Raw genomic sequence first — 25,962 nt, forward strand, 5'->3', positions numbered from 1 at the left:
CACCTGAGAGACCTGCACTGGCTCCCTGTCAACAAGAGAATCACCTTCAGTCTCCTCACCCACGCACACAAAGCCCTGCACAACCAAGGACCAGGATACCTCAACAGCTGCCTCAACTTCTACGCCCCCAAACGCCAGCTTCGATCGACCGGCCACGCCCTCGCCACCGTCCCCCGCATCCTAAGAGCCACCACAGGGGGACGGTCCTTCTCCTACCTCCTCGCCAAGACATGGAACTCCCTCCCGACCCACCTCCGCCTGACCCAGGACCACCTCGCCTTCAGGAAACAACTCAAGACCTGGCTGTTCGAGCAGTAGCGGACCCCCTCCCCTAGCGCCTTGAGACCCTCTGGGTGAGTAGTGCGCTATATAAATGCCTTGATTGATTGATTTATTGATTGACAAGAATTAGTACTCCTAGAAAATATTGGTGAACTGCATTTAGCATAAGAAAATTTGCATGTGCCGATTTGCTCATACGAAAATCTGAGTGTTTGCAAGTTCACTTTCCTCCCAACCACTTTTTTCCCAACTCTTGAAGAAGGTTTACGTCTGCCATTGTCAAGAGTAAGTTTCCCGCATTTCTCAGTATGGGAATCAATTAGAGAAGAGTTGTTGGAAACCTTTAAACATACAAGTGAGTAGGAGGTTTGCACAGACTCAAAAGGGCATTCTAACCCTGGAACTATTGCTTATCTCTACATTCAACCCCAGTACGTAGATCTGCGGAAACGTGGCAACATAAGGGGATTGCAAGTATTCAAACACTACTATGGTATGAGCCCTGGCATAATCAGAGAGGCTGTTTCAGATATCTTAAATAATGAGATTTTTGCCATAATTTGTCGCTGCACTACATGGCACCAAAGGGACATCCTGCTTAATTATCTGTATAGGTTAAGACATTATACCAACTGCTTTCTTCTTGGGCAACTATCTCTTTGGGGGTGATATAATTGCAGCGTAAAGCCGAATGAACACTCAGCTGTGGTATTGGTCTGTCACGTAGCGTCAATCCCTCTGTAACCTCACAAGATCCTTTTCTGGGATATGGCTGACCTTGCGTTCCCTGAAACCGTAACTGCTCGAGCTCTGTTGTTCGCGTTGCTAATATTAGAGAAAGCACCATACTCTTAGTGGGACTAGGAGACCCCATTGATCTAGCCCTATGGCCAAGATTAATGAGGGGCCTTTCTTGGGTGCTAATGTTGTAGGTGGGGTGTCTAGTCTCCTGAAATTGAAGTATTTCACCCTTATCATCTGCGTATCAATGAACTGAATCTGTGCTGTCTGCCATCCTCCCATAATTTCCCTGAAATAGTTCTGATATATTATTTCACTGTCCTTCTCTCTCTGCATCTCTCTCATCTTTTCTATCTTCACTTCGTGACAACATTTCTGAATGGTCTCTGGTGTAATTATTGGCTTCCATTCTCCTTTTGCCAAGGTGGCAAATCATCCTCAGTCTTTTGAAAGTCCTCATATTTTTCTCAAGGTACTGACCATCGGGCCATACCAACAGCCCTATCTACATAATCATTCCACCTTGTATCATTTGAATGTCTCCGTTGTGGGTTAGGCACCCTCTCTTTGACTACCCTTCATGTATGGCTCTTTTTTTGTACAAATGTGATGTTGCTGATGAGATATGTGACCGATCGTCAACATCTCCTGGACCTTCCCCTCTAACCTCTTGTGGAGAGACCCAATCTAACTATAACGTGAACTGTGTTTCTAATTGTCCTCAAAATCACCCACACGTTTGTTGTTTGGGAGTGCATTGGGGGTTTTGACCTTGATATCTATAGGGCAACACTAGGGGATACCTTTGGAGATAGTGTAAGGGCCATAACCTCTGTATTCTCAAACTCCACCACAGCTTCATGTCTCTGCGCTAATAGATAAATACCAGGTAACTAGGGAGAGTTACTTGTAGGGTCATTTGGGGGTGGGGGAGCAGAGAAGGTAGAAGATGTGTCAGTATTTAAAGAGTTTTTAGGCTTCTCACAAAAGATTCACCACAAGGCTAAGGCGGCTTCTCGCTTCTATAACTTAACTCCTGTATATTATTTTTTAAGGTAAGTGCTAGTATGTTCTAATATTTATTATCAAATGTCCCTTCCTTTGGCCAGTGGGTACGTGTGTTTCTGGGTAGCCATAAGCCACTCTTTTCAACATTTCTGTAACCTTTTCTGTTCTCCAGGAAAGTTTTTTTTCTTTCCATATGTTCTAGGGGAGTCTACCTAGTTCCCGTGTTTCTAGCAACTTTTTATAATAATATCCTAGCTTTTTTATCTATTCACTTATTTTTTTACCCATTTCAAACTTCCTATTTCAAAGTTTTACACTATTCGTCAATTTATTTCTAAGATATACATTATGCATGATAATATTCTAAAACATTACCCTGTGGCCACATATCTATTTACATGTACATACATACATTCTTCACCATGATATTTAAAATATAAACACTTTAACTATTTCTAAAATCAATCTCAGTTGTTTTTACACTAAACTATATACTAGGTCAGTAGCCATTGGGCACTTACCTCCACGCTCAAGAGAGGGCAACCCTCAAACCATGAGCCTCATAGGCCATGGAGTGACTTCCAGACATTAGGTCTAGGTAGCGATTTGAGAGTTCAGTTCTTACTGGAGGTAAATTAGCGACATCAGCCTTTCAGCCGTTCCTCTATGTCAACATATTGGAACACATATTGGACTTCAAACTTTCGAATCACCCACACTTGACCAGTTCCAACTCTATATTGGAAAAAACACCCTACCGAATACTGTGTGCCTTAACCTAATATTGAGCAATGTTCATACACAATCTTGCATTCGATAACCGATTTCCATTTCACTGACCTTCACTATTGCCAAAGAAACAAGTCATATCATATACAAACATGGAACGGGGTCCACTTTGTCCTTACCTTAAAGACAGAAATCTAAGGGGCCTACCTGTCCCCTGTGAATATGCAGACGTTTTAGGTGCCACTTTGTCTGCTTACCCCGTCATAAATGTGCAGTATTCTATGCAATGGGGAGGAGGTTGTTTCACATGACAGCAGTAGGTTGACAGCAAACAGGACTCCTGGCTCTGCTCCCCCAATTTAGGGGGAAACAAGAATAAAGAGAGACAAGGCTTCTATGACAAGGCAAAAGTAGGTTTAACCACAACGGCCTGGAGACCAGTTACCTCAGCAGAGCTGAAAAGCTGATCTCAATTTGTTGCTTGCAGGCAGCTGCTTATATAGTTGAAAAAGTGATGACCTAAACACAATTGTCTTAAAAAGCCAATAACAGGTCAAAGAATACACAATTTAATAATATACTTTTACATCAACATCACATCACCTGTGAACCCACCGCAGCGCACTAGTGGGCCTTCGGTCTGCAATAGCCTTCTGGAAGACACTCCCCCTGGCGCCTATAGGGAAGACAGCCATTGTCAAAATGATAATGGTTCCCAGACTACTGTATCATTTCACTAACTTCCCGGTGATTCCTCCTCGGTCCTTCTTCCGAGAGCTGGACACACTCCTAACAACATTGATCTGGGGGGATGGGCGACGCAGAGTAGCCATACGCACTCTGCAGCTACCCACTATGAGTGGAGGTCTGGGCGCCCCATCATTCGAATCATACTTTCTAGCTGCGCAGCTCCAGTGGCTGTCTTATTGGATAGCGGAGAGGCAGATGGGAGAGACGGTCACCGAAAACGGGGGGCTACCTCTACCCCTCCTTCGGCGAATCTTGATGCCAGGCTCCAAGTCAGACCGCACGTACCCAGTGCACGTCACCATAGACCGCAAGTGCATGATGCGCGTCCACAGACTATCCAAAGAGCGACCGCCATACTCCCCGCTGCTCCCCCTAGTAAGCTTCCCCCGGAAAGAGGGATATTACACCGACAGAGACCTGCAGACGTTGACAGACAGCGGGGTGTCAGAATGGAAGCTCTGTTCCAGTAGGCACAATTGAAGACATTCGAACAACTGATCGAGTGGTACGACCTCCCTCCTGGGCAATTTCTAACACATAGACAACTGATAGACAGCAGCCGAGCATACTGGGACTCGCGGGCGGGAGAACCCCCAACGCACCCAGTGTTGCACACAATACTGCGCATAGGGACGGGCAGGCACCTGGTGACATGGCACTACAAGGCCATTCAGGAACTCATTGAAAATCCTCTAGACAGGCTACGTCAATCCTGGGAGGACGACATAGGACGAGTCCTCCACGACACGGAGTGGACACGGGCGCTAGAGTACCCCAAAAAAGTTTCCCGGAACGCCCGTTTCAAAAATATACAGTTCAACATTTTACACCGAGCTTATCTAACGCCCGACAAGCTGCATAAATATTATCCCGACATGGAATTCCGTTGCCCCCGATGCCAGTTGCTGAACGCAACCTTTCAACATATGTTCTGGGGCTGCCCGTCCCTGCAAGCATACTGGAACAAGGTATACCGTACGTTGCACACTCTGATACACTTACAACACATTACCACTTGGGAGGCTTGCGCCCTAGGTATCTATAAGAGGAAGAAATCCGAGAAGCTGCAGTGGCGGTTTGCATCCTTGGCCATCCTCCTGGCCAAACGGAATATATATATATATATATATATATATATATATATATATATATATATATATATATATATATATATATATATATATATATATATATATATATATATGCAATGGAGGGACCCTACGGGACCGCCAGAAGCGACTGGGGTGGGAGCAGTAAATAAGTGGGGTGCGGCGGAGGAAGAGATCCTAAGAGATGGAGAGGTAAAAGGTGCATGCAAACACCCTATCTCTATGGAGTGGGCACACCTGCTGATACAGTTTAAGCACGAGACGACAGTCCGAGACACCTCAGAGCCGACGCAGTCCCAATCTGACGATTCCCCCCGGGACCCCAGCCCACGGACCCGACCACTACTGCACACATAGCGCCCCTGTAGAGTAGTCGACGCACCACGATAACCTACCCTGTAGATATGGTCATCTGATACGGCCGCTGATCTTCCCCCCTCCCTTTGTCCTGCTAGCCCCCCCGCGGCACGCACCGCCAACTCCCACCGGGCGGTGTCCGAAGGGGCACCACCCGGAAGGGCCGCGCCCCCTCTGCTTGCTGTTATCCCTTTCTAACGCTACTTTCCTCCCCCTCCTTCCCTTACACCTCCTCGGGGGATATCCCCACCCGCGGATCCCAGTTTAGCCTCAGTCGGCAAGTTCAAGTCCGACACGTTTACATATAACATTGCTGTTAGCATAAGCCGAGTAGGGTGGAACACTGACGGAGGGGTAACAGTTCCACACGACCCCATAATTATATCGTCCAAGGGATCAGGTACACTAAGACATGGTATTTTGCAACAAGATAGCCCACTGATGAGTTCAGGGACTCAATGCACCATTGTCACACCCAAGAGACAAAGGCCAACCTGTTGTCATTGAACCACAATTGTAATTGTCATGTAATGATGGCATCTATGTTGATTGTTCTGTGACCTATCCTGGAAATGTAAAAAGCCCTAATAAAAAAATTTAAACAAAAAATAATATCACATCACCTGTGTCCTTTAACCTCATAACCGTTTCTCTACATTCTGTTTAGCATAGTTCTAACAAAGCTTTAATGAAACATTAACCGTTTTTCCCTCTATTGTATTCATTGTTATCACTCTGTTCCCAAGACTTCTTATCTGACTCTGTATTCTTTAGACTAAAGCCACCTTTGATCAATATTTTCTAAACCATGCCTCAATTAACATGAGAATGGACTCTACTTGTGTGCTGAGATTATATTAGTTTCCAGGCTTGTAAACATGTTTTTTTATTTAACTGAAAACCTGCTGAACTTGTATTTCTGCTTTCTGGAAACTGTAACCTACATTGCATCTTCATGAAATCAAGGCATATATTTTTTTGGTCTTTAACCACGTATCGCTCTGTATTGCTCTCTACTAATGTCTGCAGTATTGCGATTTCCTCACATTTCATTTTCTCCTTAACATCATTCCCTGCAGACCTGTGAGGTTTAGGGTAACCCACGAGAAGCACCATCAGGACTGTCACCAACTGGTGACTCACAGGCTCTGTAGCAGAGTGGGGGATTCTGGTAAATCATGAAATGAGGGGATCCCAGGTCTTGCATCTTTTTCAGATCTAGCAATCTGTCATACTTTGCAGCTGGTTTGTGTTTCATGTAAACCTGTTTGTCCTGTGATAGGAGAGAGATAACCTATTCCACACCCGAGATACAACCCAAAGTAAAGGCACCTCCACTAACCATAACCTCTGTGTTGGTTCTTACTTTTCTGACTTGATCAAATGATCCATGTATTCACACTATCATGGTGAGGAAAACAAAACAGACATTTGCCTTCAGTGCCACACCCATGGGGTGCATTTCATGCAAGGAGGGAGAGTGACCAGGGATTTGCACAAGCAACTGAGGGCGACAGCTGAAGTATGGGATTTCTTCTCACTTCTAGGGAGCAGGGGTTAGAAGATGATGGGCCAAGTGTCTTGCCCAGAGTCATAGCTTAGCTGTTGTTGAGTAAGGTGGTCTGAGAGACCTAAGGTCCCTGCATTGACATGGCAGCATGGTATATTCTTCTGCATGGATCTTGGAGGGTGGACGCCTACAGGGGAACTTGAGAGCACTTGATGGGCAGGGCAATTACAGAAATGGCAATGCCAGTGGTTTCATAAACAAATTTTCACTATATCACATATATTACGAGTTGTGCCTATTGTTTTACAGGCCCTGGAATCTCCAGTGCTGATGGTCACACTAACGTGTTCTGAGGAAGGAGTTACCAAGGTATACAATTTTCTTTTCTTCATCAAGCCTCCAAAACAAGATTGAATATTTAGAAATAAAGAGCTTTTCTTCCATCTTTTTTACCTCTATTTTGCTTCTTCCTCATCCTCTGACCTCACTTTATCCCAATCTTCGTCCACCTCTCTTTGATTTCATCTCTCTGTCTCTTTAGGCCCAGTACAGAATCATTGTCCAGGTTCTGAATGAAAATGACAACAGGCCTTCATTTCTAGAGCCTTCTATCATGGCCCAGAACATCAGTGAGGTGAGTAATCAGTCAAAAATAAGCTTATTGAGACCATAGTTTTCAAAACAGCAAAATGCATACACAATATATAATAAAATACTGATGAAAAGCAAAAGTGACAGTTAAACAAATGTCTTTAAAAAGTAATTCACAACTAATAAAAACCTTCCTATTGCACAGGTTACATCCAGATACCCTATATCCATGAACAATTCTGCAGATCGTCTTTCGATCTAAAACCCCATACTTATGAATATTTGGCCTTAAAAATATTTTCTGTGAGCACAAGGGGAATTGATTTAGCCAAATTCTAAACTTTAGCACTGCTTGTCTCAAGCTAAGTTGAGTATAAGGAAAAACGTCTCTATTCTGCTTTAAAATTTTAATCTACACTTAATGACTCAAGATCCTCAAATCATTTTCCCTGGCACATGTTTTAGTTAATAATCAAAGCTCAGATTCAGATATCATCACTTGGAAGTTTGTATTCACCAATTCTATTGACAACCTACTACATATATTGTATAATATCCTCCTGACTTCTTGTGCCCACTTTAGTTCACTGTCTGTAATCTCATTTGGCAAGAGTTTTGCAGTTTTTGGGTCTGTACTGTTTCTCTTCCGAACACAGAATTTTATTACATCAGCGCAGGTTAAGTAGCTGTAAGCTGTTAGGTTAGCTTCAATTCTCATAGCTTTAATCATTGTCGATTTTGGTAGGGTCAGCAAATTCTTCAGGTATTTACCTTCTTTATAATCTCAATCAGACTGACCGCCTAAACATATTAATTCAGAACAATATTGGAATTGTGGATCATTCATAGCTGGGTACGCTGCTAAAACTGGTCTTAAAGATGGATCGCCATATTCTTTACTAACGTTTTTAAGCAAACTCACAGAGGAAAGGGCTCTTACTTTTAAAAATCAATATGGTCATTCCTCTGCAATTTCTTCCCGACCACATCTCTAAATATTTATACTTTTTACTATTTTTATCTTACCTAAATTTTATATGTAATACAGAGGTACTTTCCAAATGCTATAACTTTGGTTATTTTCAATATTTATTATATTCCTTTCTTAGAACAATAATTGTCAAACACTACTAATTACTTCTAAAGATCCATACTGACTAGGTCATCTACTTATAAAAGACACAGCATATGTAAAGCATTCATTTTAGGACTAAACTCTTCATTGCTGTTACTACTGAAAATAAATCCACGAAAAATAAACGAGAATACTAGCAGAGCCAGCACACATCCCTGTCTCAAACCATTTTTGATTAGAATTTTTCGTTACAGTCTCCAAATCTTTTTCAATTTGTGCCCAATTCTCTTTATGTAATTCTTGAATCATTAAAAGTAGACCTTTCAGGATTTCTAGTTTTACTAGCGTATCCCACAACAATCTCTGGTCCACCAAATCACATGCTGCGTGTACGTCCATGAAGCAACAGTATAAACTACCCTTTTTCTCAACAGACATTCATCCGAAAGACCACAGACTAAAACATTGGAGTACCCCTCTTTAAAAATACATGGGCGACTGGGATTATATTATCCATCTTTGTCCATGTTTTTAAAAAGCCTACAATTATTTTGGAGAGTAATTTTCCTCTCCCCAATATAGCACATTTACCAATGTATGATTTATAGGGCAGTTGCATAATCTTTTATTATATGTGCTTTATGCTTGCTCCCTTTCAACTTGCCGGAAAAATTCCTGTTTTTAAGATTCTTTGAAGCACTAACCAATATAACTTAGCCTCCAATCAGTGTTTGTTTTAATTATAATAGTGGGTAAGTTATCCAGCCGGGATAGGTTTTAGTGGCCTAATTGTTTCCTTTATGGTCATAATTGAGAACTGGTCCACCCTCTCCCTATCTATTGAAAAAGAAATTCACAGATGCCATCAACATTTAATCGACAACACACTGCATCTTGCCTAACTCCTTTTATGTCCCATGTCGTAGAACATGCCAAAAATGTTTTGACAGGGTTTTTTTGCTATCACACTAATCATGCTTAAAATGAATACATCATTCCAGTTTCCTTATATTGCTTTTTAGACGACCACACTTTCCATCAAACCAGTATCGATTCTTACTTATTTTAGCCTTCTTTTCATTTTCATATTGTTTGGCATGGTTTGACTTAACTTCTAAGCATTGGACTATATGCCTAATTATGTAAACATTGTCAGCTTATCAAACTGGCCGGCACCTCAGCTCCTTGAATGAAATTTAGTTTTTGCTGAAAATTGGCCAACAATAATACATGTTTTTCTGTACTCCTAGTAGTAAGGTATTTTGGGAATTCCATGTTTGAGGAAAGAGCCTTATCTCCTAAATAGGAGGCCACTAAATTCATGGACAAATGTAGGGAGCAATGATTGCTCCCTTCTATTTGCAGAATCTCAAAAAGGAAGGAAGGAAGGAAGGAAGGAAGGAAGGAAGGAAGGAAGGAAGGAAGGAAGGAAGGAAGGAAGGAAGGAAGGAAGGAAGGAAGGAAGGAAGGAAGGAAGGAAGGAAGGAAGGAATCTATTTGCAGAATCTCAAAAAGGAAGGAAGGAAGGAAGGAAGGAAGGAAGGAAGGAAGGAAGGAAGGAAGGAAGGAAGGAAGGAAGGAAGGAAGGAAGGAAGGAAGGAAGGAATCTATTTGCAGAATCTCAAAAAGGAAGGAAGGAAGGAAGGAAGGAAGGAAGGAAGGAAGGAAGGAAGGAAGGAAGGAAGGAAGGAAGGAAGGAAGGAAGGAGTTCCTAAAACCCTACTGTGTAGTGATGTCTTCTTCAAGCACGGGATTGTGAGGAATGAATACTGGTGGGGTGGGTTGGGGGAGTTGTGTGTGTGTGTGTGTGGGTGTGTGGGTGTGTTTTTTTCACTGTAAAAAACAAAGGTTACAAGGATGTTACAGTTAGGTTGACGTTTTAACCACACAAAACCATAAAAACTCACTAGTTATAGTTATACTTATTTTAAGAAACTAGTACTAGTGGCCCAAAGTTACTTAGAGGCATGAATAATAGATTGCTAAGATAAGTATAAGTGTAGGAAAGTAGGATCTTCTTTTTGCCTGGGGATCCTGCTCACCAGGACTCCGGCATCTGTGCTCTCTCAAAGTGGTTTTGGTAAGTACTTTTGTAGCTCCACATTTGGCTAATGGTGTATCCTTATAAGTCCCTAGTATATGGTACTAAGGTACCGAAGGCATAGGTACACCAGTGGTCTCCCATGGGCCGCAGCATGTATTGTGCCACCCATAGGAGTCCACTTCAACTCAGACTACAGGCCTGCCATTTTAGCCCGTGTGAGGTGGTGCTTGCACCTCTCGCGACAGATATAAGTTTTCTTATATCTGAGGTCACTACACTTGTTCTGCACCAATTCTGAAAAGTCCTGACTACTCCAAACCATTCATTGTCCAGACAGATGCTTCTGAGATAGGAATACGTCCAGTGTTGTCTCAATGTAATGCAGAAGGCCAGGATCAACCAGTAGCTTTTATCAGCCGATGGTTGATCCCCAGGGAGAAGCTTTAGTCAACTATTGGGAGGAAGGCCTTTGCTGTGGTCTGAACCCTGAAGAAGTTGAGGTCATACCTGTTTGGCACTAACTTCATTGTTCAGACAGACTGTAAGCACCTCTAATGACTTAAACATATGAAGGGTGAAAACCCCAAACTTTTGAGGTGGTCTATTTCCTTACAGGGGATGGACTTTTCAGTGGAACATAGACCTGGGAGTAACCATGCCAACGCAGATGGACTTTCCAGATAATTCCACTTAGAAAATGAAGATTCAACTGGGCAAGGTTGGTCTCATGTCCTTACGTTTCAGGGTGGTTGTGTAGAAAAGTAGGATCTGCTTTCATGGTTACCCCCACATTTTGCCTGGTGTGTCAGTGTGTTTTGATCGTAGTTTGCTGGGATCCTGCTAACCAGAACCCCAGCATCCATGTTCTCTCTCCCAAAATGGCTTTAGTAAGTACTTTTGTACCTCCACAATTGGCTACAGGTTTACCTTTATAAGTCCCTAGTATATGATACTAAGGTACCCAGGGCATAGGTACATCAGGTGTCTCCCATGGATGGGCTGGCGCAGGTATTGTGCCGCCCACAGGAGTAAAATTCAACTCAGACTTTAGGACTGCCACTGCAGTCAATGAGAGGTGGTGCTTGCACCTCTCACAACAGATATATATTTTCTTATATCTAAGGTCACTACACTTAAAACCTATAAGTCACCCCTATGGAAGGCCTGTCAGTGCTAAGGGCAGAGGCTTGATTTTAAGTGTGAGTGTGCCACTGCATGAGTAGGACATCCCTACAAACCCCAGAGTTGATTCTTCAGGCTTTGTAAATGCGGTCAGCCATTTTAAGACATATAGTGGACATCAGCCATTACGAGATTTCTAACTATTTATTGGCTGCACCAAACCTGGTCATGTTTGGTATCAAACATTTTGGAATCATACCCCAACACCGATTCCGATGTTGGAGGTATGATCCCATGTACTGGGGGGCCCTTCGGGGAGCCCCCTGTACTCCTGGTTATAGCGTTTCAGGTTCTGCCAGCAAGTTAGTGTTGCTAGACACTGCTCTGCTCTCCTGCTGCAGAGCTAAGCTCAGGCAGGGGACGGTAGAGCAATAGGTTGCCTGTGAATGTATGACGTTACAACGAATTCCGTTGCAACGCATGCCTTTACCACGCATGCGTTACAACGGAATTCGTTTTCCACGCTTAACCTTTACCTCGAATATTCCTTTACCACGCATACATTTACACCGTTTTTTGTTGTAAATGTATGCATGGTGAGGGCATACTCTTGATAAAGGTTAAAACTCTCCACTTACATTCCCCCAGCCTCACTCCTTATATTTACCCTTAACCCTTAATATATATATATGTATTTTTCTAAAATACCCCTTACCTTTTAACTCGCCTTCCCTCCATCTTCTCTGGTTACATCGGTCGTACGTCGGTAAGAGGAAGCGGAAGTTACTTTCCGTTTCCTCCCTAACGACGTTGATGGCTTCAGCTTCGGTTTCTGCTTTTTCTTCGGCTCCTCAGGTTAGTTTTGTTTTTTTGGGGGGGGAGACCCCCCCCAGCCCCCTTTTTATCCCAGACCTTTAATATTTTTTATGGGGGAGACCCCCCAAACCCCCCTTCGTTTTTCTTTTCATTTAGCACACATGCCTTTACTACGTATTTCGTAGTAAAGGTATGCGTGGTAAACCCTTTCGTTGTAACCACGCATGCGTTGTAGTGCATGCGTGGTAAATGATTTCGTGGAAACGGCTTCGTTGTAGAGGCCGTTTCCCGTTGCCTGTCACATGGAGTTTGCCCCACTTCCCAGACAAGACTAGGTGTATTGGGCCGGGTGGAGGCACTTTCTAGCGCCAGCAGAGTGCATTGAAGGGCACATTTGGTGCTCACCTCGCATACTCCAGTTTGAGCCAGTTCAGGAACCCTTGGTTCCTGCTGTGGCACGAAAGTGGACAAAGTACAGGGGAGTATCCTCCCCTGTGTCCAGCGCCTCCTCTGCTACGGACCCCAAGTCGTTGTAACTCATTCCTTGGGTATTTAAGGGCTCCCCCATGGGTAGCTCCTCAGATTCATCATGGAAAAATACCTACCTCTGAAACCAAGACATTTTTCGACCATCTGGACACTTAGACGTCGACTGGAACAGAGACCGCATCAAGGAAGACTCCTGCTGCTCCTGGTCTCGCTGTTCTTCAAGCCTTCTGCCTTGTCTGTGCTTTGCTCAGGTTCTCCAGAAGACCTGAGGGCATCAAGGACATCCGAAGAAATCTCCTTTGGAGTGAAGGAGTCACTTCCCTGCCTCTGCAGACACTGCAACAAAACAGACTGCTCTGCTTCTCTTGTTGTTCTAGTCCCGAAGTCCTGAAACACAGGTGGTGGTTCTACAGCTCTCCAGAGGCCTGACCTGTCTTCCCTGCAATTTTGGAGGACAGTATTCCTTGTTGGAGCAGCTGTGACCAAACTCCTGTGCACTGTGTTGATTTGCCCTTGCCAAGGCTTGTTGGCTCTGCACTCCTCTTCTTCGGGGTACAAGACAACAACGACCTAGACACCAACATTAAACGTGGGACAGCTCGTGTACGTCATCTGGTTTTCCTTAGCATTGCTTGGTCCCCACACTTGCAGTGAAAAGGTCCTCGTCAACTCTCCTGAGCTCCCTGCCAAGGGTGGTCATTGTACTTCCGTACCTCCTGGTCACCTTCGAGTGGCATAGACTGTGTACCCTCTGCTCGCAGATCCTCCTCTTCAAGAATCCACTGGACATCTTCAGAGACTTCTCGAGAGGCATTTCTTCCTAAGTCTTCCATTGTCGTCTAAGGGAGGTTCCAACTTCACTTCAGCCTTATGCACCTGGTGTCCCTGGTGCAGGTAACCTGTTTCCTGGGGCATCCACGGGTGGGGTGGCTCACCAACCTTCCGTCCTCGAAAGGGTATCTTCAGGGTCCTCTGGGAAGGGCCTTTTTCCTTTAAAACTGCAACCGTGACTTCTCCATAGACTGCCATTGAGCACATGGCTGTGTTTCTACCCTGCACACAGCCTCTGTGGGTTCCTGGGTACTTACCTTGGGTGGTTACTTGTTATCCCAGCTTCTTGGAGTCCTTTGGTCCAAGTCCTGTTCTTCCTTGCAGTTCGCATTCCACTACTTTCGTATATGGTTTGGTCTCCCCCTTTAGACCAGTGTATATTTGTGCTACTTACCTGATTTTTCTTAAGTATTTTCATGTTTAACGTTGATATCTACGGCTAGGAGATATTCCAATGTGTTAGTGATTGTGTTGTGTAATAAATAGACTTATTTTTATAAACACTTTGTGGTTCTTTTTCATCTAATCTACACTTTTGATTACATTTGGTAAAAAAAGCTGCTTTGCACTCCTTCAAGATAACCCTGAAGGCTGGCCTCTACAGCTACTACTTTGAGAGCCTTACTTTATCAAAGACGACTAAAATCAACATAATGTTTGCCTGAATTAGTGCAAGGTGCATCACTCCTTTAAATGAACACCATATACTAAGCCGGTCTCCTACAATAAGTATAACCATAACTGCTGACTTTCTATGGTTTTGTGTGGGTTAAACATCCACCTAACTATAACGGCCCTGTAACCTTTGTTTTTTTCAGTGAATTTGTATGTTTTTTTAATCGTAAAATAATATATATAATTAACATACGTTAACACAGCCATCGCCGCAGTGGGGGGTAGCTTTCTGCCAAATTTGGCGCAAATCCGTTAAGCGGCTGTATTTGTGTAAAAAAAAATGCAAAATCCCCATATACCTTGTATGGGGAAACAGCATTTTCAGACACCCCCTTTTTTCTCAGCCACCACAAGATGTATCATACCAAAACTTTCCATGCACTTTTTGGGGGAAATTTTGTGAATGTTTGTTAAAAAGCACCAAAGTTTTTAGCAAAACATAAAACTCTTCATCTGTGTGAAAAGTTGGTCCTAACTATAACTGCCTACTGGCTATCATCAGCAGGTAATATCTAGATAGATTGTTAGCATGAGAATATTAGAAGGCTGTGAGAAGTAGGTGAATCCTAATCTATATATCGCTCAGGTTACCAGCCCCCCTATTTATCTCCAATAGATCTCAAACTGCAAGATGTATTTGCTTCATCAGAGTACAATTTCCCCCATTTATTATCTTCTGTGGGAATTGTCACTTTTAATATTCTTTTGCTTCCATTATCCACCTGTCTTAAACTCTTATGTATTTAGTTTTATTGGTAGGCACATTAGCTCAAGGTCACTGGTTTAACCCTAATGTTGTTTCCTCAACCCTAAAGTCTGACATCTGTTTCGTATGGTTACAGTGCAGTCTCTCCTTTCTTACCTTATCTTTGTCCAAATGTTATTCTTCCGAAAAAGCATCAAACAACTTGTAGCTAAAAACAATTTATTTCAACTTACCTCTCCTTTGCTTATTGCTCATCAGTATTGTGTCCAAAGATCTCTGTTGCCGCCTCCACCCACAGCGTTTCTCCAACATCAGTGCGGTGAGAAGCTCCCCTATACCTTATCACTGCTCCACTGTCCACTCTGGAGATCACAGAAAGGCTCACAATGCTACAGATACAAATGAGAAGCCCATCACACTCTACAATGGAGTCTACAGTATGATCAAAACATTACACTGCCGTAGGGTAGACCACTTCTTGAAAGGAGCAGCTGTAGGCACCCACCTTTGCCCTCTTTAGAGTGTAGAAAGGTCTATTATATTGCAGAGTACATGGTATCATAACAGGGGAGGTTATATGCCCCTGGTACTTGCAGCGTTGTAAGACTGTACATAATACTCTTCAATCCTGGTTTATAAGTGGAGTGAAGGCAAGTCAAGCATCTACCCTTGAACTGCCCCAGACATGGGCTAGTGAACCTTTGTTCTAACGGTGCTGGCAGTGAAAGGCTTTAATTTTAAGGTCCTGGTGAGGAAACACCTTCACTTTAGACAGTTAGGCATTTATCACATCCTCCCACATCTCCCACAATCTTTGGCGCTTGTTTCAGACAACTAGGCACTCTGGCATAGATAGGTCAAAGGTTCAGAAAATGTTCCGTGAGTCATATGTTTGTTTTCCTCACAAATGCACACGAGAAATACATAATGTTTTTATAAATTATCATATACTTTTTTTTATCTGTTTTTTTGCTACTTTGGGGCAAAGAGAGCTCTTCCTTTCACTTGAGAGTCTCATACATCCATAATGTATGAAGCTTCTCCTAAAATCTGGATATTGTTCTTCCCATCTACTGAGTGTAATTTCCCCAATTTGCTGGGGTTACCTCCTCCTACAGGTTGTATGCATCGCCACCCCTGATATGGCTGGATCCGCTAATTTAAATATAGGTTATATTTAGGGTTCTCTGTTTTCCGTTTTTACTGATTTTTATAGATAAATACAGACAGAAAACACTGTCTTTCATGTCTGTATACAGCTTATTTTGAATGATTAACCATGCTGAGATTAATGACTTTCAGGACAGTAGCTATACATAATAACAGCATGGGGAGCTACAAAGCTCACTAGGATGTATTTAAATTACTGCATATCTCTACATGTATATGTGTTATTACATTTTTTGTTTATGTGGGTTTATTATTTTATTATTTTTAGCTGTGTAATGTGCAAAAACCTGACAGGCAACACATTATGAGTCCATGTTTATCCGTTAAAAAAATGCAGAAATATACAAGTTATCACCTCATCTGTTTTGCAAAATAAATATGGATAAATACCAATAAAATGGACCAAAAATAAATATGGATAAATACAGACAGAAATGTTCAAAAAGTAAATACCATAAAACCGGGAGCCCTAGTCATATTCCAAACTAAATATACCACCTTTCTCAGATTTGACACAGCTGTGCCTAAAGTCTGCAGAAGAACACCTGTCAGGATCACCATTTTTTAGGTGCATTGAATGAGGGAGAAATTGAAGATTTTAAAGTCTGCTACGCATGTAACAGTAATCATTAGCATCAAAATGTGTTTATTTCGGATTACAAATCCATAAAACGCATACATCAAATCCAGCAATTCACTAAATACAATATTCTCAGATTAAAAAGTATAAAAAACTCCAAGACAATAAAAACCTTCTAAAATTATTTTAAAAGTGTAGCCGGAGTTGCAGACACAATTAATAGCCAGTAACAAGTAAGGACCCCAATTCAGAAGATCAGATGAGCCTCTAGGCATTTTGGACACATACAGAGGTTTTTTCAACCGCCATCCTACACGATTACATATTATCAAAGCTGTGTGTGGAACGTAGTCATACTGACCACTACCATTTCTCTAGTGTTAGATTTCAGGATTCTTAGGTCGGGCTGGAGAGACCTTAGGCCCAAGAGTCTACACACAGGTAGGATCCATTTCTTACGGGGTTGCCTACGAGCAGGGCACAAGAAAACAAAGTGGAGTGGAGTGTCAAGACCAGAAATACATATTGGGCAGGAAAAGCTAAGGATGCTAGCATTCTCCCATCTCCCTGTAAATTCTTCCAAGGTGAGTGTTTTATAGCGAAACTTCAAGTAAAGCTGCCTAGGAAAGGAGACTTGTATAGCATCTAGTGAAGAGTCGTAGCACGGAATGATCTTATGGTCTAAAAAAACATCAGTTAGACTTCCTGTGGAGCACTTACTGATCTGCTCACCCCAGAGGGAGTCCCTGCACGCGTATTTAGGAGTTCTCTAAGAGTAAGTCCATAGGACTCCATGTCTGGTGTTGAACTAATCCTGTGCCAGAACAATAGGGGTCTTAGCTTAATTGTAAGGCTATTGGGTACAAGCCCATGTCCTGGAGTAACAGTAGTCAAACAACAGTGAAAAATAGGAAACGTCCGGAACAACGCGGCCTCAGCAATGTGTGGCCAAACAACGCAAGTGCTACCATGCTTGTCTTAACCATGCATATGCCTTATCCACGCATACTTGTGGATAAGGTACATGCACGGTCTAGATGTCCAGAATGGGCAGGCCCAGGAAGAGGTAGGATCGGGAGCGGACACGAAGGGGCAAGCAAGGCTAGGGTTTGGTTTTGGGGAGGTGGGGGTAGTTTTTAAGGGTTGGGGTAGTTTTCAAAGCTGAGGGGGGTCATCGAAGTTTTTAGGGCTCAGGGGTGTCAGGGAAGTTTTTAGGGCTCAGGGGGGGGTCGGGTATTTTTAGGGCTCAGGGGTGGATTGTGGTAGTTTTTAGGACTCAGGGGTCTCGGGGTATTGTTTAGGGCTGGGGTGGTCAGGGAAGTTTTAGGGGTCCAGGTGGGAGGGTAGGGGTAGCTTTAGGTCTCAAGGTGGAGAGGAAGAGGTAGTTTATAGGGCTGGGCGGCAGGGAACTTTATAGGGCTTGGTGGTAGGCGATTGATTTTCAGCAGGGAGCAGAAGGGGTATTTCTCTGGTATTTCTCTAGGTCTCAGGGAGGGGAGGAAGGGGTATTTGTTTGGCCTGAGTGCTGTTTTAGGGCTCAGGCCGGGGCCAGGGACCGGCTAATTTTTTTAACATGGGGGCCGTTTTAGGAATCAGGGTGGGGGGCAGGGGGTGGGCTTGGCTCGAGGTAGATTTTTGCTGTGGGGGTGTTTAAGGGCTCAGGGCGGGGGCCAGAGGTAGTAAGTTTTAACCACGCACATGTCTTTGCCATGTATGTCTTAATGATATATATTTCATTGTAAGGGCATGCGTGGTAAAGGCATATATACGTGGCTACAACCACGTTGAACCAGCATGTGTGCTAATAACATGCGTGGTTCCATCACACAACTGTGAAAAATTGCATGTTTATGACTGGCCTGATGGTAAACTTTGCAGTGTTTGTGACAGCGTAGCTGCTCATTCACGTGAAACAGGCGAGTAGCCAATATTTTGTAGCAATAAGTTAGTCAAGGGGGTTATAAATTACAAAGCTATGAGAGAAAGGTTTTTTACACCATGCTGAGCTGGATCAGCTTTACCCAAGTGTTGGAAAGGGATGGATACATCTGTACTAACTAAAGAAGAAAAATGAAACCACTAAAGAGTTGCTTACAGTTGGGTGTGGGAGGGTAAATCCTTATGCTAAACAGTGGCAACACCACTTTAATTTTGACTGACAGCATTCGTTTGATGTCATGTTCAGGATATTCCCCTTCTATTTTCTAAAAGTGGCTTTACTCTCCTGTTAACAGTTGGCTGAATTGGATTCTGTGGTGTTCACAGCTCAAGCAGTGGACAAAGATGGCGACACGCTCATGTACGTTCTTGACAACACAATGGTGAGTCTGTGCCAACACAATATTACTTCTGACCCTTCCTCGTCCACTAAGAGGCCATAGGCATTTGAAGAGGTAGTTTTGCATGTCTGTCTCTCTTCTGCAAATCATTACAAATCCTAATGAGCTGCAAGACTGTTGGGAATTGGTGCCACAACTGTTGGTATATTGGCCACCTGGAAAGCAACTTTACCCATTGTGTTCCTTTTTATTTGATTACTCATAATTTACTGCTTTCTATTTTACAATGATGACTGGGTTGTTGGACAGGCTGTAATGAGCCAGTGTGTCTTGGAATGTTGGTTTCTGGGCTGGAATTTACCACACAAGTCTTGTGAATAATGTGACAGTAGGGATGCACTCACTGCCACCATAGCTTTTATGCTCAACAAACAAAGAGGCCAGACAGATTTGTTTTTTTTAGAAGATTTTTGATCCCGCCCAGTCAATTAGTTCTGGCGGGTCATCTATTTTATTGTAGTTTTTTTTGTATTTTTAGAAAAACGTTAAAACATTTGATTATATATGTCATCAAATGAACAGTCAGCGAGCAGTGAAAAAATACATACATACAAGTGAAATGTGCAATAATGTACAAGTGCTATACAATTGATAACAAATATATATACACTGTCAGTTCATACAGGCAACACCAAAAGCATTGAATCAAATACCTAACAATAAATTGACATTAGGAACCAGTCCTTTGTATTAGGCACAAGAAGACAGGCGGACAAACAGTTCAAAGGCACTGCCTGCCTGTCTTACTCAACCAAGGATACGAAAATTAATTGGGAGGTTACACGACTAGGGATAACACTATATAGATTTAAACGGCCCTAGTAGCACCCTTGTTCTTTTTCCAAGGCTTTGTTGAGCATATTAAAGAGGTCCAAGCCAGTTCAGACACAGGACCCAAACCTTTGTTCTTGCACCATAGCTTTTATGGCATTGGTGCATGCCCTGGCGTTCAGTTTACAGCTCAGCTGTGAATAACCTTGATGGAAGACATATATGCGGGGCGATAGTAATGGTAAAGCACTGAGGGCTGATATTTGAATGATAGTATTGGGTAGGATCGGTTGAACTTGACTGATGGACCCTGCGGCAGCTAGTATAGGTTTAGTGGGTATAAGAGATCAATGATCGAAGTGCAGTTGAGAAAGCCTGGCACAACACATTCAATTATTGAAAGGCTGAAGGTTTAAACTATATGTGACCTTGCAGAGTAAGGAATATGTGCCACATGTCAACTTCTTGCTAAGATGTGAGCTGTTTCTACATTAGTATCTGCCTTAAAACTTGTAGTTTCCTTTGCGCTGATATCCGTATATTTTCGCATTACAATGTTGTACGTGCAGTGTTGGGAACACAGAGGTCTGGGTTTGATGGCCTGGGGATGTCCTGTGAGCTGTCAAAGAGAAAACACGTACAAGTTGAAACATTCCACAGTGCAATGTAGGTCACTTGGATAAGTTGTGCTTATTTTTATTTGAAACGTGAGCTTTCATTTAAATGTAAGGACTGACATCTTCTAGCACCGACGCGTGTACCATTATAGACATAGCAGCTAAATCCTATCTGACAGGGCAAGTATGTGTACATGCCTATTGACAAAGGGACCAGAAGTCGTTAGGTCGAAACCTGCAGGACAGCACAGTTGTCTGGTTGTGACAGTCTCGGAGACATATCAGTGGCCACCTGGAACCCTACCCATTGTGTTCCTTTTTATTTTATTACTCATAATGTATTGCTTTCTATTTGGTGGTTTTATTTGTTTTGCCCATTCGTCTAGTCTCTGTCCCTCACGTGGAGCATAACCTGTTTACTATCTCTCTGATTGGTTCTTTATACCTTCCACAAGGGTCTGTTTTTCAGGATTTTTTTTTCTTTTTCCAAAAGCACTCCACGAGATTGACTGCATTTCACCATTCGCTGTGTTTTCCCACTTCTCTCAGCACATTTTTTATAACGTTCAAAAAATGTCCCTTTCCACAACTTTGGGGCAGATTTATGTTAACTGGCGCATCCCCAGGGATGCGCCAGTTAACTTGCGCCACAGTGTGCCACAGCTCCGCCACCCATGGTGCGCCGCATTTATAATGCGGCGCACCATGGTGCAAAAACGGCACAGATGCGTGACGCATCTGTGCCGGAAATGTGGCGCATTGCTGGAGTTGCGTCGCAAGCGCGACGCAGCTCCAGCAAGGCTCGGAGGTACACCATGTGCACAATGCTGCATCAAGACCTACGCCTGCTTCAAGCAGGCGCAGGGTTTTGACTCAGCATTGCCCTGAAAGTGACTGAGTGAAATCTCATAGTTTTCACTCAGCCACTTTCAGGAGGCGTTCCTGCGCAGGTACGCCCCCCCCCTGCGCAGGAACGCCTCCTTATGGCGCAGTGCTTTACAACGTGACGCATCTCCTAGATGTGTCACGTTGTAAATAGGGCGCATTGTTTGCGCCGCAGTTGCATCAAATAAAGTGATGCAATTGCGGCGCAAAGAGGCGCAACGGCCTCATAAATCTGCCCCTTTGTCCTTCAAGCGGCGGTTTCGCACGCTTTCACTTGCATTTAGCTTCGGCATTCGAGTAGCTCTCCCATGCACTTTAACTCCGCCGTGTGCTCCCTCTTGCTCATTCACTTCCACCCCCATGTTGCTCTCTCTCTCTGTTCGCTTCAGTCCCGGCACCCATTTGCCTTGCTCCCTCCCATCCATGCTCTCCATGTTGCTTCTGCCCACTCTCCTTTTGCTTCCCTCCCTCAATGATTCTCCCTCCGTGTTGCTTTCTCCACCCCCTTCTTTTGCCACCTGCTCGCGTTATTTTTATTTATTCTTTTCAATTGTTCCAAATCGTATCTGTTGAACAAACAAGAACAAAAAAACACTAGTGTCATTGTGTAGGCATGAGCACGCTTGGTGGACACAACCACAAAATGACACCGCCAGCCACGTACTCCTGTATTTGCTGGTTCACTAGCCAAGCTGCACAGCACCAGGAATGCATCAGGGATGCTGGTCAGTGAGGTCAAAACCATTGGCAAAGCCAGGAGGTGTCAAAGGTGACCTACTGGCTTTGCTAGAGGTTGTTTTGACTTTGCAGATGCAGGTCCTTGACCGAGGTAAGCCAGACTGAGGAAAGAAAAGACTCACTGAATGCTGTACATCAGCTTTAAATATCCCCATAGACCAGATATCTGAATGAAAAGAAATCCTCCTTTCATCCACAAGAGGGCCTTGCAACCTGAGCAGGAGCAAGGTGAGCCAGGGAATTTAAATGGTTAGTTACACTTTATAAGTACAATGCACGGGGTAGCCACACTTAGGGCCAGGTGTACTATGGCACTTATCCGATGAAGTGGTCGTAAATTAAGCACCAACGTTTTGGTACCAGTCATTTGAGTCAACCTACATCCTAATAGGTCAGATCACAAAATATGGAATCGAAAGAGGTCACAGAACAACCTGACATGCACTCATTAGGTAGGTTGCTAGTTACCACTCCCTTCAATTGGATTCCATCAAAGGGATGGTGACCTGCAAGGGACAGCAGACCACCATCCTTGTAAAAGTATTTCAATATAGATTTTATTTTTAAAGCAACTGAGCTAGGGCTGATTTTTTATTATTTTGTTTCTAAAGTTTGTCCATTTTGGAAACTTCAATGTGAACAGGCAGTTGCCCCCTACACCACTGCCTACTCCCCTTAAAGCTGCCACCATGATTTCTAAAGGGAAAGAGGTCCACATGTGACCCCTTGAACTTTGCGCATCAGTTACCACCCCAACTCTGGAGTTGATAATTGGTTACTTGTTTGTAACTGGAATTACGATTGAAAAGCATTGGCACATAGGATACAGATTTGGAATTAGTGAGGGACTTCTAAACGCGCCACTTCCAAACTGCATATCGGTAATGATTTCTAAATACATGTAGAGATTCCGATTTTTTTTCCATACCACGAGACGGGTTCAGTACATTAGAAAAACGTCTGGCCACTTGGAATACCGGTCTATTATCACAATGGCATACTTGGGAACAGGCACGGGCCGTGCCGGACGTTACACTGGGGCGTGACGTCAGGCAGGGGAGGGTCAGGGTGGGGGGATGTAAAATACGGGATAAGGACCATTAGAGGTAAGTATTGAAAAGAAAAAAAACGAATTTCGTTGCCCACTCTGCATCGCCAAATGTGATGCAGAGTGAGCAATGAAATTCGTTTTTTTTCTCGATACTTACCTCTAATGGTCCTTATCCCGTATTTTACATCCCCCCAACTAGACCCTCCCCAGCCTGATGTCACCGCCCCAGTGTAACGCCTGGCTGCAAACTCTCTGATTTAGTGGAATGGCAAGTTAGCAACAACCATAAAACCTTTGTACATCTGGCTCTTACCTCTGTAATTCTAATCTACAGAAAGCACAATACAATATATTACAAAGACCTCTAGAATACTCACTCCACCCTAAAAGTAAAATCAATGATTGTCATTTGGAACTATTTTTGAATGTAGTGAGCCCACATAATTGTCATCTTAAATAAAATACACTCGTGTGTGCAATCAGAAGACTAATCTCAACAATGTGGTATAACTTTTTGGGAGAAGAAAGAGGTCAGATCGAATGTACTTTCACCACCTCTGTGTTTGACAGCCCAATCAACAAAATGTGCTGCTTTCTCAAATCAATACTGTGTTAAAAACAAGGTATCTACATAACTGGTTCTATAGGTTTTTGGGTGGAGGAGTGGCGAAACAAGCTAAGAGGTCGAAGGTGTTCAATTAGAAGCAGAGGGGCTCAAATGAAGAGACGATGGATTATTATGCTACATGATAGCCATGTGGCAAAACAAGCATTGGAAATGCAATAGGTCTCGCAGCATTAGAGTTAGTGCTTTTAGAATTGTTTATGGGTTTTTGTGTAAATCTTTAGCATTTTTGTTTCCTGTAGCCAATGCTAAAGAATTAAAAAAAAAAGCCATAAACATTTCTAAAAGCTCTAACTCAAATGCTCCGAGACCTATTGCACTGTGTGAGGGTGAGGGGTTGAGGGTGAGTGAGGGTGAGTGAGGGTGAGGGTGGGTGAGGGTGAGTGAGGGTGAGTGAGGGGTTGAGGGTGAGTGAGGGTGAGGGGTTGAGGGTGAGTGAGAGCGAGGGTGAGTGAGGGTGAGTGAGGGTGAGTGAGAGTGAGGGTGAGTGAGGGTGAGAGTGAGTGAGGGTGAGGGTGAGTGAGGGTGAGGGTGAGTGAGGGTGAGTGAGGGTGAGGGTGGGTGAGGGTGAGTAGCTCCTGAGAAGGCGGGAGATCGGGTTTCACCAGTGGGCCCAACGCGTTCCATGGGAGCTGCAATCAAACGTGGGAAGCATCGAGCCGAAGGGATAATGAACCTGGCAGCACACGAGCTGCGCGGCGACAGCGGCGGCGCTGGGACTCGAGAGGTGGAAAGTACGGGAGCGCCTTCTATTTAATAAACTTGAAATCTAAACTGAGGAATGGTAATTGCTGGTCACCGACGGGACAGCTGGGCCTGCTCAGGATAGGTGTCAGCTGTTTACTCGAAGCCGGGAACACTCCGACATATATAATAAACAAAGGGACAAAATCATTATCCGACAAGAAAGATGTGTCCGTTCTTAAAGTCGCCAAAGCATAACACCATTAATATTCTCACCGGAAGAGGTCGGGGTATCGAGCAATACTGCTGCTTGCTACCGCTAACATTTTGTTTGCTTTCTAGCGGCAGGCAGGCAGGGGAGGAGAGGAGGAGGGGGGAGGAGAGTAGGGGAGGACAAACGACGCGGCTGGAACACAAGCTCCTGAGAAGGCGGGAGATCGGGTTTCACCAGTGGGCCCAACGCGTTCCATGGGAGCTGCAATCAAACGTGGGAAGCATCGAGCCGAAGGGATAATGAACCTGGCAGCACACGAGCTGCGCGGCGACAGCGGCGGCGCTGGGACTCGAGAGGTGGAAAGTACGGGAGCGCCTTCTATTTAATAAACTTGAAATCTAAACTGAGGAATGGTAATTGCTGGTCACCGACGGGACAGCTGGGCCTGCTCAGGATAGGTGTCAGCTGTTTACTCGAAGCCGGGAACACTCCGACATATATAATAAACAAAGAGACAAAATCATTATCCGACAAGAAAGATGTGTCCGTTCTTAAAGTCGCCAAAGCATAACACCATTAATATTCTCACCGGAAGAGGTCGGGGTATCGAGCAATACTGCTGCTTGCTACCGCTAACATTTTGTTTGCTTTCTAGCGGCAGGCAGGCAGGGGAGGAGAGGAGGAGGGGGGAGGAGAGTAGGGGAGGCACGGCCTAGCGGCCGTGCAATCAAGTAGTGAGGGGGCGGAGCTGGGGGAGGGTGCGAGAGAGAGTAGGCAAGGCTAGCGGCAGGCAGGCAGGGGAGGAGAGGAGGAGGGGGGAGGAGAGTAGGGGAGGCACGGCCTAGCGGCCGTGCAATCAAGTAGTGAGGGGGCGGAGCTGGGGGAGGCTGTGGAAGAGAGTAGGCAAGGCGACACGGCGGGAGGGGGCGGAGCGGGTAAACAAAGACGGACATGCACGCGCCCGTGACTTTTAAGGTCAATGCGCATGCGCATAAGCTTAATGCGCATGCGCATTGACCTTAAAAGTCACGGGCACTGCAAGGAATCGCCACGATTCCTTGCAGTGTGGATAAAGAGTGGATAACTCGCAATACTCTCGCCTTGCTCGATGCGCATGCACATCGACAGGCGAGACCTAAAAAGGCATATTTTACAACAAAGAAAGGTACATTTTGCAACACCAATGCAGCACATTTCCAATTAATAAACAGCTCTTGCAGAACAGTCTCGTACATATCATAATATGTATGTGTCTTACTAGAAGGTATTTAATGATTCAACACTAAAATATTGAAAAGAGATGCGACATATTTATGATTCCTATAAGGTCTGGGTGCCCTGTTAAATTCAAGTACAGCTTTGAGAACAGTGTTTGTGTGGTGAACATGAATACGTGTTAATAATAAAAGTTACAAAAAAAATGTCAAAGCCAACAGGTGTGTCTTTAATGGGC

The 25,962-nt window shown here is 43.9% G+C and overlaps 1 protein-coding gene across 2 annotated transcripts in view; it reads left to right on the forward strand.

Moving 5' to 3' along the window:
- Window positions 1-25,962, forward strand: part of LOC147750962 (cadherin-99C-like) — a 172,637-nt gene that overhangs the window by 28,107 nt on the left and 118,568 nt on the right. For both annotated transcript variants that reach the window (XM_086937395.1, XM_086937387.1), the window contains exons 3-5: window positions 6,796-6,855; window positions 7,028-7,120; window positions 18,820-18,906. In XM_086937395.1, coding sequence (XP_086793521.1) covers window positions 6,796-6,855; window positions 7,028-7,120; window positions 18,820-18,906 — 240 coding nt within the window. The remainder of the gene's footprint in view (window positions 1-6,795; window positions 6,856-7,027; window positions 7,121-18,819; window positions 18,907-25,962) is intronic.

This window comes from Lissotriton vulgaris, chromosome 1_1 (genome assembly GCF_964263255.1).
Source record: "Lissotriton vulgaris chromosome 1_1, aLisVul1.2, whole genome shotgun sequence".
Taxonomy (NCBI): domain Eukaryota; kingdom Metazoa; phylum Chordata; class Amphibia; order Caudata; family Salamandridae; genus Lissotriton; species Lissotriton vulgaris.